Raw genomic sequence first — 17,137 nt, 5'->3', positions numbered from 1 at the left:
TTTAGAACATAACAGTACTTATTTGCATGCGGAGTATCAGTTTTTCAGTGACTACTTAATGAAAAGTAATTGAGCCGACTTGAGCAGGGTTAAAAAACTTTTTCATGGCACTCGTGGAAAATCCACACGGATAATCGGGCTTTACTGTATTTAGTTTGCGATGCCATTACAATTTTTAAAATAATTATCTGTAACTAAGCATGTGTATATATCTGCCTATTGCTATCTAATATCTAGGAATCGATTTTCCTTAATCACATTTTCTATAGTTGTAAATTCACTTAAACTTAAAAGAGTGAAAAATTGTGAGAGTGACTGGAATTAATTGTATTTCATCCCGGCTTCCAGTCCACTCCATGAACAGTCACAGGACTTTCACTCCTAAGATCGGTGCTTATACTTCCATATTCCTGGTGTGCTTGAAGAACCCAGAAGTTGAATTCAGTAGGTGTAATCTAATTTTTTTCAGTATATTGATTACAATTTAATTTTTTCTCATATAACACCAAATTCTGCCATCATATACACGCATTTCCATATTAGATACGTATTGCTCATCTTCCAGTTATTGGTGCACAAGTAGTTTGATTTCGGAAGAATTTTCGGTGTTACTTGATTGCAAAATGGTTAACGCTATCGCGGAAGAGTCTGGTTGGATTTTCATTGAGAGTACTTACGACTCGACTTGCATATTAAGCTGTAGATCAGTCTCGTATAATTCCGTTGCTGAGAACGTAGGGTAATGGCAGTAAATATCGAACGCCCCCTAAATATCGAGCACCTTGATCATTTCGTTAAGAAATAAGAATACCGAAAACGTTGCGTACTATCTGAATTTTGTGAACACACCCTTTCAAACTTCGCCTTATAAAAATCCATAGGCTTATACGTTTCGATATTAGCGAACGCGGGAAAGTTTCCTAGTCTGTGGTTTTGGTGGGAGATTGGAAAAATCGCTATATTTTTTACACCACAGTAATTATCCTTTTTCCCATGTGTGATGGTATCATTATAAGGTATCCTTTTAATAATATGATGTGTTAATATCAATATATGTATATTTATTTGTTATAATGTTACTTTTCAGCTATCATCTTATTTGAAGGGAAAAGAAAATAGTGTTCGATATTCGAGACCCATTTCGTACTATCGAAATGCTGTTCGATAAAAGAGATTCCTTTAAGAAAAAATGTTCTTTTGTATCGAACATTATTGTAATTGGAAGGGCTATTGGTGATTTAAATATTAATTTAACAAAGTTGTTGATTTCTTTTGCACTGAATACCGAGTTTTACACTGAACTGTAAGCCATCCACCTTGTATCTTATAGTTCTTGGGTTCAAACCGTTATAAATAATATTTAGATTTACCATTTTTAGTAATGTTTCGTCATAGAGACCCTATCTAATCGAGGTCTTACGTCGTGCTGATCACATTATTTCAGACTTTTGACCCGAGCTTTCTCCTCAATGTATAGACTAGTAAACACGTCTGAAGTTAATCATAAGTAATTGTTTACATTTTTTGTTGAGTATCCTTAACTACTGCTCAGAATTTGACAATGGGCAAAATTAAGAAACCCAACAAGGAAAGTGTCCCCAAAATCAGAATCAAACCTGTCATAAAATGAAACCACTCCAGTATTCGTTATTTGCCTTGACAAGCTGTTCAGCAGGTGAGGTCCGGTATGATGTCCCAAAGGCAAGCATCGAGAACCTTCCAGGTTCCTATAACAACTTTAAATGATAAATTATCTAGGCGTCAGAAGACTAAGATTGCTCTTGGCCGGAAACCGTTCCTGAGTCCACAAGAAGAAGAGGGAATTTCTGAGTGGGTAATGAACATGGCAAAGAGAGGATTTCCATTTAAGAAAAATAATTTACTGGACACTGTTCAGGAAATTGTACAGTCTTTAGGAAGAAGCACATCGTTCAAGCATGGAAGACCAGGGAAAATTTGCTTCAGGTGTTTTATGGAACGACATCCTTGCCTGTCTCAGAAGGCTGAAACTGTTAGCAAGGGCAGGGCTGCGGTTTTGGAAGAGAGAATACGCGGCTGGTTTGCTGCAGTTTCGAGCTATCTTGAATCTGAGAGATGAAGTGCAATTATGGAAGACCCAGGAAGGACTCAACGCAGACGAAACAAACTTTCTATTTCACATGGTTTCAGGAAAGTACCTTAGTATGAGAGAAGAAAGCTCCAAATTACAGCACCATCTAAAAAGAAAAGGAATAACAGTACAAGGTAATTTCTGTGCTGACGGGCGTTGCGCTCAAACCATGATCATCTACAGCAACATACGACTTAAGGAAACTATGAAGAATAACGTACCTGAGCCATGGATCTACGAGAAAACAGAAACTGGCTGAATGAAGACTACATTATTTTTTACTTTCCTCCAATGGTTTAGTCCGTTGCTAGAGACTAAGAAAATCACACTTCCTGTTATTCTCTTTCTTGATGGGCAGAGGAATCATCCATCACTTCAGGTCAGTGGATATTGTCACAATCATCCAATACTGGTGTATTATCTTTTCTCCAATGCCACTCATCTTCTGCAACCAGCAGACACAGGCGTATTTTCACCCTTGAAACGAGCATTGAAGAATGCTCTTTAGGATGAGAAAAACAAAATTCTCCGAGCATCGGTAACGAAAGTAAATTTTGCACCCCAATTGAAGACAGTTTGGGATGATGACGTCATACCAGAATTATGAAAATGCATTTCGTAAGTGTGGTCTTTATCCATTAAGTCCTGCTGCTGTGGACTATAGCAAGTGTGTTGCCGATATTCTGAAGACCCCAGTGGGAAAACCACAGCAAGAGAGTGACTAGAGTATCCCTCCATCTTCTCAACAACTGTTCCCTACTCCTCATCAGAAACTGAAGTTCGTTCTTGATGATCTGGAAGAATTCAGGCATCGTCGTGTTCTTAATATGTTCCATGACAAACTCAGACGAGATGAAGAGGAACAGAGTGATCGTGACTCAGATTTGGATGCTTATTGGAAAAGTGTTAAAACCCTGTATAGTGAGACACATGAAACTAAATTTGGCTGATCAAAACTAAACAACAAATGATTCAAGTTCAGAAGAAGAAAACGAACAGTAAGAAAGTGATAATCGTGAATTCACATGGAATAATGAACGCTTAAATGTGTACGCACCTTCACCCAAGAAGGGTCTTCTAGGTGCCGTCATTTCGAAAACGAGTAAAAATTCACAAGTCAAAATTGTTGCATCAAGATGAGATTACTTCAGAATTATCATGCTCGCCTTCCTGAAGTAGTAGTGATGATTTTTTCAAAGAGTTTCTCAAACTTCCTGAAGCTACGGAGAAACCCCATCAATTTAGGCTGAAGAAAATGTATGCAATACCTTCTAAGGAATATCGGGAAGAACTGAAGAAGATGAAATGCAACAAAAAAAGATTAACGTAAGATGCTCCTCTCTTGCTGAAGAGTGACGATATGAAACAAATATTTTCTACCATAAAACATTTTAATATGTATTTCTCTTTGCGTCTGCTATCTTAGTTTATATTTTGGAACTATTGCTATGTGTTTACAATGGAACTATATCCATATTACTCTTAAAGGGAACTTGTTTAAAAATAAAATATTATGTACGATATTTAAACCCCGCTGTTCAATATATAAAACATCCTGTTCGATAATTAAAACCTCATTGATCGATATATAACACAATCCGTTCAATACAAGAAGTAATACAACTTTGTTATTTAAACGTTCTTCAAGTTTCAAAATTGTTAATTCTAATTGTCATAATGTGCTGGTTTCAACCAATAAATAACACGGTTACATTTTTATCGCTCAAACAGGGCCCTGTTCCTCGCCGATAGAAAATAATGATTAAATATTTATAGGAGTGTCCTTAAGTGTTCGATATATAGTGCCATAACCCTACTTTAATCCCAGAAACAACCACGCAAATACACCTAAGCATTTGGTTGTAAACTGTTTCTATTAGTGACAGTTCTAAACATGATTCAAATAGAAATCCCTAACAGCAGTTTAGTGGATAAGTTAGCCTGATAACCGCATACAGATAACAGTTGATTGCTAAACATAATTTGTTAAAACTGTGTGATCTACACTATGGATAGAAACAAAACATTCTGAAGTTGGAAATTTTAAAATGAAGCCAACCTTTAAAAAAAAAAAAAAAAAAAAAAAAAAAAAAACCTGAAGATAATACAACGTGGAATCACTGTTAGCCTGCAGGACAGCTCTAATGCTTCTTGACATGGACACAAGTAGGTCACGAATTGTTTCCTGGAAAGTACTGTACCATTCCCATGCAGTACATCATTTAATTCTGTCAGTACGGTTTGAGGAGAATATCCCCAAAGGAGTCTGAGTTCAGGATGGCAACAAATTTGGAAATTCTAGAAGTGTCAGTGAATCTGAGAATACAGGGAAAATCAAAGAGTTTTGATTTGCTAAGAGATTTTATAAACGAAAATTGTAAGACTATTTCAGTTGTAGTTTCGTGTTTGTATTCTATTTAGCAGCTTCAAACTTAGAAACTTCCGTGTTTTTCACTAACAATGTGTAACAAAATTACGTTCTGCAACTGTGCTCATTATCTTTCGTTTCTCGGTTGTGTAGTGCAGTATCGTATTGGTGGATCATCATAATGTAATGGTAAATTCATTTTAGACGCATACATGATTCCAACCTTTTTCCTTTTGGATTTCGTCGAGTTTTAACTTAATCGGTCTTGTGCATTAAGTGAAGATAACTTATCACAGAAATGAAATAATTTGGACACATAACTTATCACAGAAATGAAATAATTTGGACACATAACTTATCACAGAAATGAAATAATTTGGACACAAGTAGATCACTCATAAGCATTATATGTTTTCATTGTAATGCATCTTAATTCGCAGATATGTTCATGTAATGCATCTTAATTCGCAGAGATGTTCATGTAATGCATCTTAATTCGCAGAGATGTTTCGGAAGTGCTTATGAATAAAACCTGAAGTAAATTAAAATCTAAGTGCCATTTAAACAGTTCTGAGATAATGATGTTTTTCCTCTAGAATTTGTACGGTGCGCATACATCTCATGCATTCTTTTGTCAGTGATCTGGACTACTACGCATAGGTTTGCCACTTACATCCGAATATACTTAAACTGACTTGGCCTATAGACCATCATTTCGGTTATAACTCGAAACTTCAGAAAATGGCACTCAGATCGAAATTTACTTCAGGTCTTCAATTATGAGTTGAATGCTTCATCGAAAATTGTTGACAGAGGTGGTGCGTATACTTTATCAATAGTAACACATTTGTAATGGTTTATTAATGATGTTGCATCTCATAAGTTTAAAAAATATTGTTCATTCTCATTTTAAAATACTCTTACATAAAAAATAATGCATCAGTTTGCGAACGATATTTATGGTGCATGAGTTCAAATAAAGTTTCATTATCTCTTTGTCCTTAGTCATCCTTTGGGCAAAATTTTTCTATGTTTTTTCAATGCCAATACAAAATGCCCAAAGTTTTATAAAACAAAAACCTTTCAGTCAAGACATGTACATATATTTTTTATATATCGAATGCAGGTTTTAAAAGAGGGCACAAAAACTGTTTTGGGGCTTGGAGGGTACGCGTGCTAGCACCCTCTCCAAAAATATGTAACAAAGATTGGATTTCTTCATTTAACTTTTATAGTGAAGTAAAATAATATATGTTTTACGATAATTTGAATCGCAAATTATATACATATATATATATATAGTGTGTGTCTGTGTGTATGTAATGTATGTATGTATGTATGTATGTATGTATGTAACACACGCACACAAAATGTCGTTGTGTAGATACAATGTGCAAACGCTAAGGTTCTGATTTGCAGTTTCACCATTCCTTTTCGTTCCGCTTCACCCAGTTACAGACGACGTTGGAACGATGATTTTCTAGGAATTAGATTTCCTCCTTTGCATTATGGCACTTTTACTCTAATCATCATCTTCTCTGTTGCAACATTTTCGAGCCGTGAAATGATAAATACCCTCTGTGATTTCCTATAGGAGTTTTATTCTGTTCATCCGTTTTCATATCACTGGCACTGGACGTTTTATCTGGTACAGGCACCATGTCTCGGCGGTCATTTTAAAAATGGTGACCCATATGAACAATCTTTTGCCACAACGCTGTTTAGTGTATGAAGATCTATTGAACAAGGTATCACTTGATCCATATTTTCGTTTAAAATTTCGAAGTTGGGCTTGGGCCTCCATAAAAGGCGGCCATGGGGGACACCACAACAACATCATTCGATTTGCCCCATGGCTTTCCTATTTGAGTTTTTGTTTGGTTCATTTATGTTCAACCGTTTTCATATTAGTGGTACTGGACGTTTATCTGATACAGGTAACATATCTTGGCGGCCATTTTGAATACGGTGACCTATATGAAAAATCTTTTGTCACTTTTTTTTTTTTTTTTTTTTTTTTTTTTTTTTGAGTTTTTAAAGATCTATCGAACGAGATGTCGTTCGCCCCATGTTTCCATTTAAAATTTTAAAGTTGGGCCCCGGACCCCCTTGAAGAGCGGCCCTAGGAGGCACCGCGACATCAACATTCCATTTGTCCCATGGTATTTCCTATTTTGAGTTTTTGTTCAGTTCATTTATGTTCAACCATTTTCGTGATATTTCCGTGGAAAAATTAAAATGGGCCACCATGTATATACTGTATATACTATTTCAAGGTTCCACACACCTTTAAATTCAGGGAATGTCAGGGAAAATTAGAGAAATTATTGAAAAATTATTTAATGTAAGGGAAACAAAGTAGTAGTACTCGATAATGAAGGCAACTTTGAAGTAACAGGGTTATTTGAGATTTAGAGATCAATCAATACAACCATGTAGAATAATAGGTTATATATCCGTTAAGTTATATCAAGATATTTTGTGCCTTGATTTATGGTTAGGTTCTTAATTCTGAAATCAGTTTAGGTGCAGCATCTTGAATTCTTTAATGTAGACAAAGTCTGGCGTTTCTGACCTTCTGAGGTGAAATATATACATCGTTTTAACCGTCAATTTGACTCGTTTATATATACGTTATGCGTATATTTAAGCATAATTCTTCGATAGAGATGCACCGATTTTAATTTTTGTTAAATTAAATTAAATTTATTATTATTATTTATTTATTTTCGAAAGTATTTTTATCCGATGGTTCTACATAAATTTAATTAGGATCTAACAATAGTCTCTGGAGCTGGACATGAAACTCCACAACGGCTGACAGCGTTTATACTACTATTGTTTGTATAAGCACTCATAATTTCGACGTAGGTGCACCAGTCTTGCTGAGTTACTTTTTGTTTGAAAAAGTTCGCACGGTGGTTTCATATTAATTTCATTACGATCTGACGATAGTCATGGGAGCTAGACCGTGCAACTCTCAAGGGTTGATAATAATAATATCGTAATTAACCGACTTCGTGTTGTGCATTTTCATGCATAACTTCAATTCAAATGTACTTATTTTGATTATCCTCTTGTAGTTTCAGAGAATATACTTTCTTGCAGATTCCATATAAATTTTATCAGAATCTAATGACAGTCTTTGTTGTTGGACCGTGTAAGTCCTCAACAGCAGATGGTCTTAATTCTGTGCATATGTTCACATATAATTCCGCATCGCGTAGACTGATTATATATATATATATATATATATATATATATATATATAATATACGGTCCCTTGAATTTCGGAGCAAGAAACGTGTAAAAGTCGCTTCATTAAGCGGAAACTGTGTTATGTGGACAACGGAGAGCAAAATAAACCTTTAACGGAAAAGTCTGAGTTCCGGACTACAGCATTTAAAAAATTTTTAGACATCCTGTGGAGAGACAGACATGTACGTTACACTGTCTGCGATAAATTCTTCGTGTTTTTGTTAAATCTTGCTGAACAATTTACCTTACGGAAAAATTACTCTGATTTACTTAGTGTAATATCTCAGGCTGAAGTGTGTGCAGAAAATCGGAACAGCCAAGCAGCAATGTATACAGAAATCCCTGCTTGACTAATGAAAAAAAAAAATAAATAAATAAAAAAATAAAAATAAAAAACGTGTGCATAGCATATTGTGTGTCCATTTTAAAATTTTGAGTATTAATCTGTAGAAGAAAGAAGTACTATAATTAAACAAGGTACCTACAGCAATATATTTTCTCAGTATGTCCGTTATCAGCAATTTTTTTTAAAGGAAAGATTACCTCTATTTAACGGAAATTTTGGAGTCCCGCTCGATTCCGCTAAAGACAAGATTCACTGTATATATATATGATCACACGCATGTTTCCTAGGCTGACACATTTTATAGCAAGTTAATACCCTCTCTTTAGTTTAGGCATCGATGGAAACTGTTCTTCACGGTTTGTAGCGGTTGTGCCACCCTCATAATTCAATGTTACGATTTGGTTTCGCTAACTACTTTGTCTTAAGCCCTCTGTTGCCTTCAATTGTTTTTCTTACGAAGTTGATATTGCATTTTATTATATCCTTTAATAGATGTCCATATTTAGTACACAGCCAAGTTATATAAATTCTGTTTTAGACGTTGATTTTTTTTTCATCAAATAGTATGTTTATGAAATTCTTTTCTCATCTTCCTTCATTGTAATAATTCCTACTCTCTACAGGTATTCTTTCCAGTTTGATCTTCACATACGGTTCATATTTTACTATTAGATGGCCACTTCCTTGTATTAAAGTTGTCCAAGATGTAATCTTATATTATTATCTACCATTTGACATAACGTGGTAGGATTGCATGATTTTTCTGAAGGAAAAAAAGATTTTATTATTTTTACGGAGGGGGAGAAAGAAATGTAATATTCAGAATTTACATACGATAAATAGGCCTACATATATAAAAAAACGAAAAGGTTAAAGTAGATGGTGACGATGTAAGAAATAAATAAAATGGTGAAATGAAAAGTGGGAGGAAACGGGAGAACCCCGAGAAAATCCACGTACACGGTGTTTGTCCACCACAAAGTTCACTCGGTTTGAGTGGGGATCTAACAGGGAACCCCACGTACCAGTGGTGAACGCACTACCACTGAGCCACCGCTGCCCTAAATACATATGTAGTTTCACATATTAATGTAGAATAATTTTAATTGGAAACCGTGCCTGTTTTATTAAAAATGACTGCAACACGCAAAACACTAAAAAGTAGACTACAGTTCCAATGGGAGTTTATATAGTTCAGATGTCACGTTAAGCTGTGTTGCCTCGGTGCTAAAAGAACTCAAATCCAACGACCAAATATATTACACCTAAATGGGGCGTTCAGAGCACAATGGAATCAAGTCCAATTACCACAACTGTTAGAAAAGGAGACAAAGTTCGTACGGTATACTTAAGAAGGTGGAAAAGTTACCACTGTTTTTCACATCATAGGAGTTATTTACAATATCTAGGCATACATCTTTTATGCTCTGAAAGGTGCTTCCGATAGAGGTTGTAAAGATGGAATATGTCCAAAATTATCGAAAGTGGACTTTATTCCCTTGCGCACTAAACGCGCCAAACCTTCGTTGTCTTTTCTACTGAAGACTTTGCATCTCTTAACAGTCCCAAATCCTTTCTTGTAAGTTTTAAAAATCTTTGCAGGACTTACCGAAATTCATTACCACTTGGAATTATGCTTTAATAGTTTACAATAACATATGTTCCTGACATAAGTATGCCACAATCGATCAAAACTGCGATATGATCGATACGGCGTTGTCAGGTGAAAGCTAAGATGCTAAAACCAAATTATTCTTAAACCTAGTTGGGTAGGAGATATAAATGCAACCTATTGCACTTTCTTTTCGAACACTAAGTTACATCGTAGGGTTGCTTTATTAACATGTCACAGAAATTCGTTCTTCTAATTAAAAAATTTTTAAAAAATAGTATTGCATTAACTTACAAAAACATTGTAATAGTGTACAGGACTATCCTCTTTTATTGATTTATTTATTAAATACAGAAGAAAATAGTTTTACAGCGACGATAAAAACTTATAACGTACAACTTGTCTAAAAACGCACAATTACGGGAAAATGTAAGATCTGGCAACCTTTAGTATCTTTCGCTTCTTCTTCAATTTTAATTTTCTGTGGTACTTTTTTCTTGCAAAAGGAAATCGTAATATACAGTCAGCGACAAAAATTCTTTCCATTTGGTATTTTTTCGGGGTGGGGGAGATAACAGTGGTATGCCTGGAATGTACCGAAAATTACATTCTTTTTAATTTACTAAAAACTGTACTCAAATTACTCTTCCGTTCTAAAGTTTTTACGAAACTAATTTCATCAAAGGAGAGAACTTTTGTTACTGACTGTACATCTTGACTTCAGTAACTTTTACTAAAATATTTTCACGTTCATCTCCTTCCTCATATCCGAAATTTCCTAATGATTTCTTAATTTGGCTCACGTTCGATCATGGCATTAAGGTCCCACATGATAATTTTTATATAACTATTTTGTCATTAAATAATCTTAATTTCTCCATCTCTTCTAGATGGTTTGTTGCAGGAAAATACACTTGAATAACTCCGAATTTGTGTTTCTGGAAAATGCTGAGACCAAGCCTTGTTAATCGACTCTTATTTCCAAATACTATTTTCTCTTCAGTTTTAATTGATTAGAAAGTCAATAATGCCCTTCTTGCCATACTCTGATACTCTATAATAGAATAAATAGTTGCCCTTCTATTTCTGGTTTATGGAAAATCTACGGGGTTCCAACAGATTTTTGTAAACTATTTTCCTTGAATTTCCCTGACAAAAGTTAGTTTGATTTTTTTTTCTGTTTTTCCGCATTTACAAACATACTTGAACGTGCGTTTCAGTCTTTAAATTGAGGAAAGAAAGGAATAAATGTAAATGCAGAATGTAAATAGAGAATATTTGACATATCTTCGGTTCGCTGATGACATACTTCTCTTCACAAACCTAATCGGAACTGCAGTGGTGACTTGGTGCTAGAGCGCTCACCTATGATGCGAGGGATCTTTGGTTCAATCCCAGGTTATATAAGTTTACAATAGACAACATCGTGATTGAGTTCTCTCGTTTTCCTCCAACATTCGTATTCCACCACTTTCATTTTTTCTTCTGTAATAAGATTTTTAAAATTAGTTATTATTTTTTTTTTCATTGTACAAGCTTTGCTTTTAACAGACTTAAATCTGATTTAAACTACTCGCTGAAGAAAACAATACGTTTATTCTAATATATATATTAACGTGTAACAGTGTCACCAATCATCCACTTTGCTTTCATAAGACACTATCACTGATGAAGCCAAAGTGGACAGTTGGTGAAACTGTTACACGTTAATATTTATTACCATAAACGTATTGTTTTGCTTAGCAAGTAGTTTAAATCAGATCTAAAATTTTATTTATCACAGAACTGCAAGGTAGGGTAAGAGTTCCGTATAAACAGCAAGAGAAGTCGAGTTGATAATATTGAACAGAAAGTAAAATAACGTTCGTGTAAAAGAAAAAAGACGTTGGAGTACATTCGAAAAGAACAGCTTCATATTTGAAATGTAAAAGTGACTTTGTGTTAAATATATAAACTTCGTTTCCTGTTGGCTTTTGTTCCATATTTAATTCGAGATAGCTACCGTATACATTTATAGCTCATCGCTAAATTCGTTCCCTTTCATTCGAGTTAATCTGATTTGTGTGTGTGTTCTAAATCCTTATTTACATTCAGTAATTCGACATTTCATATCACAAATCTGTAACTTGTATTCTTTATTTTCATTGCCCATTGACAATACATCGTTTAATTTTTGATTGAGTCTTGTGTAGAAAGCGTTTAATACATTAAATGAATTGTAATTGAATGATGGCTTCGTCTCAGAGTTCCTATAGAAGAGACGTTCTTGTAGGATTATTCGTTTGAGACATCAAGAGCAAGTATTGCAGCATGGTAACACACTAATATACATACTTTCCTAGTTTGTTCATTACTTCAACATTTCCTTCTGTGGTACAGAAGTATCATTAGATTTAAGAATTATGTTTAAAAAAAAAAAAAAAAAAAAAAAAAAGCTATTCGACGTGCAATAGAAATGAAACTGCGGAAAATACATTGTTTCGTAAAGTGAAGTCAGCATTTTAATAACTATTTTCGTGGTTCGGTCCCCAGTCAAGACAACATCGTGTCCGTGGGTTTCCTCGGGTACTCTTGCTTCCTTCCACGTTCTCCTTCCACCAATTCTTGTATCATCATTCACTTGCTTTAATCATCATCCTTAACCTAAAGAACATAATTGTGGAACGTTGAACTGAAAGATTTCATTTCATTTTAATAACTATTTTCCTAATTTTGATTGTTTCTGAACATGTGAATATCAGGTACTAATGGAGATATTCATTTTAATCATCACACTATCAAATATAGATTCAGTAGCACACTAAGGTTAAAGATAACTATTTGATATCAAATAATTTTCCTTTCCCAGTGTTTCATGCATATAGTGTAATGGAAACCTGTAAGAAAATAATAATAAAAAATCAAGTCAATAAAAGTTTTGAAGAGCATTTCGTTACCTATTGCATTATTTAAAAACATGAAAAAGAAAATATTATGAATATACAGAGTCTGTCCAAAATTTTCGTCTGTATATATATATATATTAAAACACATTTTTCTGACCAGAACAAAATGAATTATTTAATAATTATACGATTTTTGTTACAGTTTCAAGGACCTAACGTCCTCTTCATCAGACATTGAGAAAAGACAGATGACACTTTTTCTCTTTTCTCAATGTCTGATGAAGAGGACGTTAGGTCCTTGAAACTGTAACAAAAGTCGTATAATTATTAAATAATTCATTTTGTTCTGGTCAGAAAAATGTGTTTTAAAATATTGTGATTATCCAGAACCGTGGAGTATATTTATTATTTATATATATATATATATATATATATATATATACAGGGTTTCCATAAAGTATAAGCGAATTAAATCCGTCCAGACTTTATGAAAGCCCTGTATATTGGGATCTGTATATCGAATAGGAAGGAGGAGGAATGTTCATTAGCAGAGATGTTGGTGAGGGATATCAGGTATACGACACGATTAGGTTCAGCTGCCTGTGAGCCTTCGCAAAATGTAGATCGAACCTAGAGTGAGCAGTTGTTTTGTGCTGTCGTCAAGTCCAAATGGCAGGTGATTTGCAGATGAGGAAAGTGTGTTCCAAACTGGTTTCAAAGTTGTTTTTTTTCTGACAGATTTTTTTTCCCGGACAATAAAATGAAAGATGAATGTTGGTTTCTCACAAACTGTTGGAATGTGTGGAACTTTGAGCTTTTTTTTATTTATATATATATATATATATATATATTTTTTTTAACAATGTGGTACCTAGTGATGAATTTCAACCGAGGACACAACGTGACAACTCTGTCTCAGTCTCCCTAAAGTCCAGATCTGACCCCACCCACCATTTTTCTCTTCCTTCGAATGAAACGAAGCTGAAAGAATATAATTATGGGACCATAAAAAGAGTGTCTTAGACACAGTGTCTGCTGGAGATTCCGGTTGCAGACTTTTAGAGGGCGTACCAAACGTGGCATAAGCAATGGCAGCGGTGCATTGACTCAAAAGGATCTTACTTTCAGGAATTTTAAACGATTCTACGTATATCCAATAGTTTATTTTTCATGAATGTAGTCTCAATACTTTGTGAACAGACCCTGTAAAAAGAAAACTATGAGCTCCAGAGTTGTAGTGACACATGGGAATTCATGACCTGTAATTAATTTCTTTTTAGCCATTGTATCCTACCGAGTATCTCACCTCTGAACACTTCCAAAAAATGACGTTCTAAAATCCCTCAATATCAAACCACCTCTAGTTGAGAAACAAAATTTCTGACCTAATATTTCTGTATAAAATTTTAAATATCCGTATATCATGTGAACAGTTATTAAGTCAGATCAATTTTTGCGTACCCGCTAGAACAACACGGTCTTATGATCCCTTTTACACTCGAGCGGGGAGGGTAAATATTGTCCATAGGTCTCTTCCAAACCGAATTGTCAGTACTTATAATCAGTTACCAGAAACTGTAGACGTTTTTTCAAATGAGTATAATTTCAGATCTTCTATAAATAAGCTATTTTTGTAATGTTGCTGTTGTGCTATACCATCTTGAGCTCCAATTGTTATTCAGTTGTTATGTTACCAAAATGTTAAAATGTTTCAGTGTAAAATGTATCTGAAACCTGTTATAAATAAATTAATAAATCTGACAAAACCGTTTTGTTAATGTCTTGATCAAATGGCAAGCATCTTGGAAGGTAACGGAAAAATGTTATTTTTCTTTTTAATATCTGGTAACTTGAAGTCTGAAAATATATAATTTATCCAGGGATTAAGTTGTTCACCAATTCGCAAGTGTTATACATTAATATATGAATACCAATTGTATGTTGCTTTTACTTCTGTTGACGTGAAAAAAAAAAAAAATCCTTTGCATTAGTGGAACTCACTTTACTTCAGGAAAAGATATGTCAAGGAACAAAGAATGTCTGCGAAGTTCAGAGTTTTATTCGGTCATCTTTGCATTTCAGAATGTCTTAAGAAGTAAGTTAAGTTGCATGAATTCCAGGAACAGCAGATTTTTTTTCACAATTTAATAGGGCAAAGTAGAATTCTTTAATATTCCTCTGTATCCATTCACCAATATGGTAACTTATTGTATATATATATATTAATGTCTGTAGTTTTTGATGACGTAAGATCATTTATTTTAAGTTCCAACGAGGAACACTGCGGATAATGCGTATATAAAATGTTAAGTTTTAACTTCTGTATAGAAAAGTATAGAATGAGAACAACACCAGAATGATCATTTCGAATGATGCAGTATGTTTTATTTTCTGCCTAGAGGTTGCGTTATTTGATTCTTTATTTCTTATGTTCACATGTCTTAATCTGTACTTTCCTTTTCATGAGAGACTTTTCAGTGTTTTATTAACGTGTTAGTGTCATTGTCTTGTTAAACATAGTTCACGATTAGGATGCATTAAAGAACTAGGTTTGCTATATTGCGAAAATTGTAACTGTTTAAGAAAAAAAAACTGTTTTGTTTGATAATGGAATCTCAACAGAAACTTTCAATTTCCTTTTTGTTATGTAATTCCAATTTTTGTCATATTTGTTTATTACATAGTAATTTACTAATCTTATATATGAAACGTTAAATAGGCTATTTACATTATTCTTTGTTTTGTAGGTCTTCAAGAAACTCTGTTGACACAAATTTTAAACATGATGAAAGTAAGGACAATAATGAAAGGGAAGAACCGTCGTTACAATTACGGTTTTTATGTGAGGAGTGTCATACATACTTTCCATGTTTAGAGAAGTTAATTGAGCATACAAAAGTGCATCTCAAGTCCCAGATCAACAGGAAACGTCAAATAAAAGCTGAATCGGAGAAACTGATAGCTGGTTATGTGTGTTTGCCTCAGACGGTAGATTACAAAAAGTTTGCCTGTAAGGAATGTGGTAGAAAGTTTCGATGGGAAAAGGATGTCATAGCTCATGGACGTGTACATACTCAAGAACGACCCTTCCCGTGTTCAGTTTGTGGAATGGCTTTTAGATGGCGGAAGAATCTTGTGCGACATATGAAACTTCATTCGATAGATAAACGTTATGAATGTAATATATGCCAGAAGGACATGAAATGCCGCAAAGCATTACAAGAGCATATGAAAGAACATAATAACGATGCCTTTAAATGTGAAATATGTGATGTGCCATTTATAGGCTTGGATATGTATAAAAAACATATGAAAAATCACGTGAATGTTTCTCATCTTACGTGTAGTGACTGTGAGACGACATTTATAACAGAGTCGGAACTAGAGAAACACCGCATCACAAATCACAACAGCGAGAACCATCCATATGCTTGCTTAGAATGCGACGCTGGGTTTTGTCGTAAAGATAAACTGACTCGACACATGAAACTGCACGAAACTCCGAAATCGTTTCGCTGTAATCAGTGCGAAAAATGTTTCCTCAAAGCGTCTCACCTTCAGAGACATTTAAATATCCATGCAAGACCAAAGAAAGAGTTCTTGTGTCAATATTGTGGACATGCGTTCATGTGGCAAAAGGACTTATTGAGACATGTCCCTATTCATACTGGTGAGCGCCCGTTTGCGTGCGAAAAGTGTGGTAGAACGTTCTATAGGAAGGATAAATATGTAGATCATTTAAAATTACATGCAGTCGGAGGGCGTCCAAAACATTTCCTGTGTGAATTGTGCGGGGAGCGATTTGTTGAAAAAAGGACGTTGGAGAAACATAGATGTATACCTTCTAAAGGTGCTCTTAAAGGAAAGACTCAATCATCATCATAATATTACTTGTACAGAGAGACACAAAACTGTTCTAATGGGTATCTTTTTTTTTTCCTTGATTCGAGAAAAGGTCTATGGACACTGGGGATTAAAGAACTAGGGTGGAGGGATAGATTGAGAATTGGGGTTAGGGATACCACATGTACAAGAACTGAGTAAACATGGGTCCATTGCATAAATATTCATTTGCATACGTCAATTAATATTTTTCCCGTATAAAGGCACTCTGATCATAAAAATCAGATTATTGATATATGTTGGCTTAATATGAACTCACAATAATTGGAATTTTATAGAGATCTGTATGTTTACATGTGTTATGACAGATGTGTTATTTATTTGTAGATATTCAAAATGTTCTCATTTTTAGGAAGAAAAACATTTCAAATTATGAGTAAGTACATGGTTGAAGAATGAAATTCTATTGTAATTAAATTATTTTCTTTTAAGAAATCAATTATTATGTTATGTATGTTTTGTTTTATTTAAATTTGTCGTTTAACCCATTGGAATCATATGACAAACTGTGGTCACGTAAAATATTTAACGTTTAAATCGTATGACGACCAGAACTTGCGTCGTGTAGTCCGTCAATATAAACAAAAGTAGTACATTTTCCTCTGCAGAGATGTCTCGTGGATTCACGTTGTCCTGTAGGGGAGATCATAGCTAA

At 34.3% G+C, this 17,137-nt stretch overlaps 1 protein-coding gene across 1 annotated transcript in view; it reads left to right on the top strand.

Moving 5' to 3' along the window:
* Positions 1-16,936, top strand: part of LOC145690605 (uncharacterized) — a 36,941-nt gene extending 20,005 nt beyond the window's left edge. Inside the window, exon 3 of the mRNA XM_081765662.1 lies at positions 15,327-16,936. Within this exon, the coding sequence (XP_081621788.1) occupies positions 15,327-16,464 (1,138 nt within the window). The 3' untranslated portion in view covers positions 16,465-16,936. The remainder of the gene's footprint in view (positions 1-15,326) is intronic.
* The last annotated feature ends 201 nt before the right edge of the window (positions 16,937-17,137 follow it).

This window comes from Thermobia domestica, chromosome 7 (assembly GCF_964235325.1).
Source record: "Thermobia domestica chromosome 7, izTheDome1.hap1.1, whole genome shotgun sequence".
NCBI classification, from domain to species: Eukaryota; Metazoa; Arthropoda; class Insecta; order Zygentoma; family Lepismatidae; genus Thermobia; species Thermobia domestica.
Note: the sequence above shows the minus strand (reverse complement) of the source record. Positions and strands in the feature narration are given on the sequence as shown.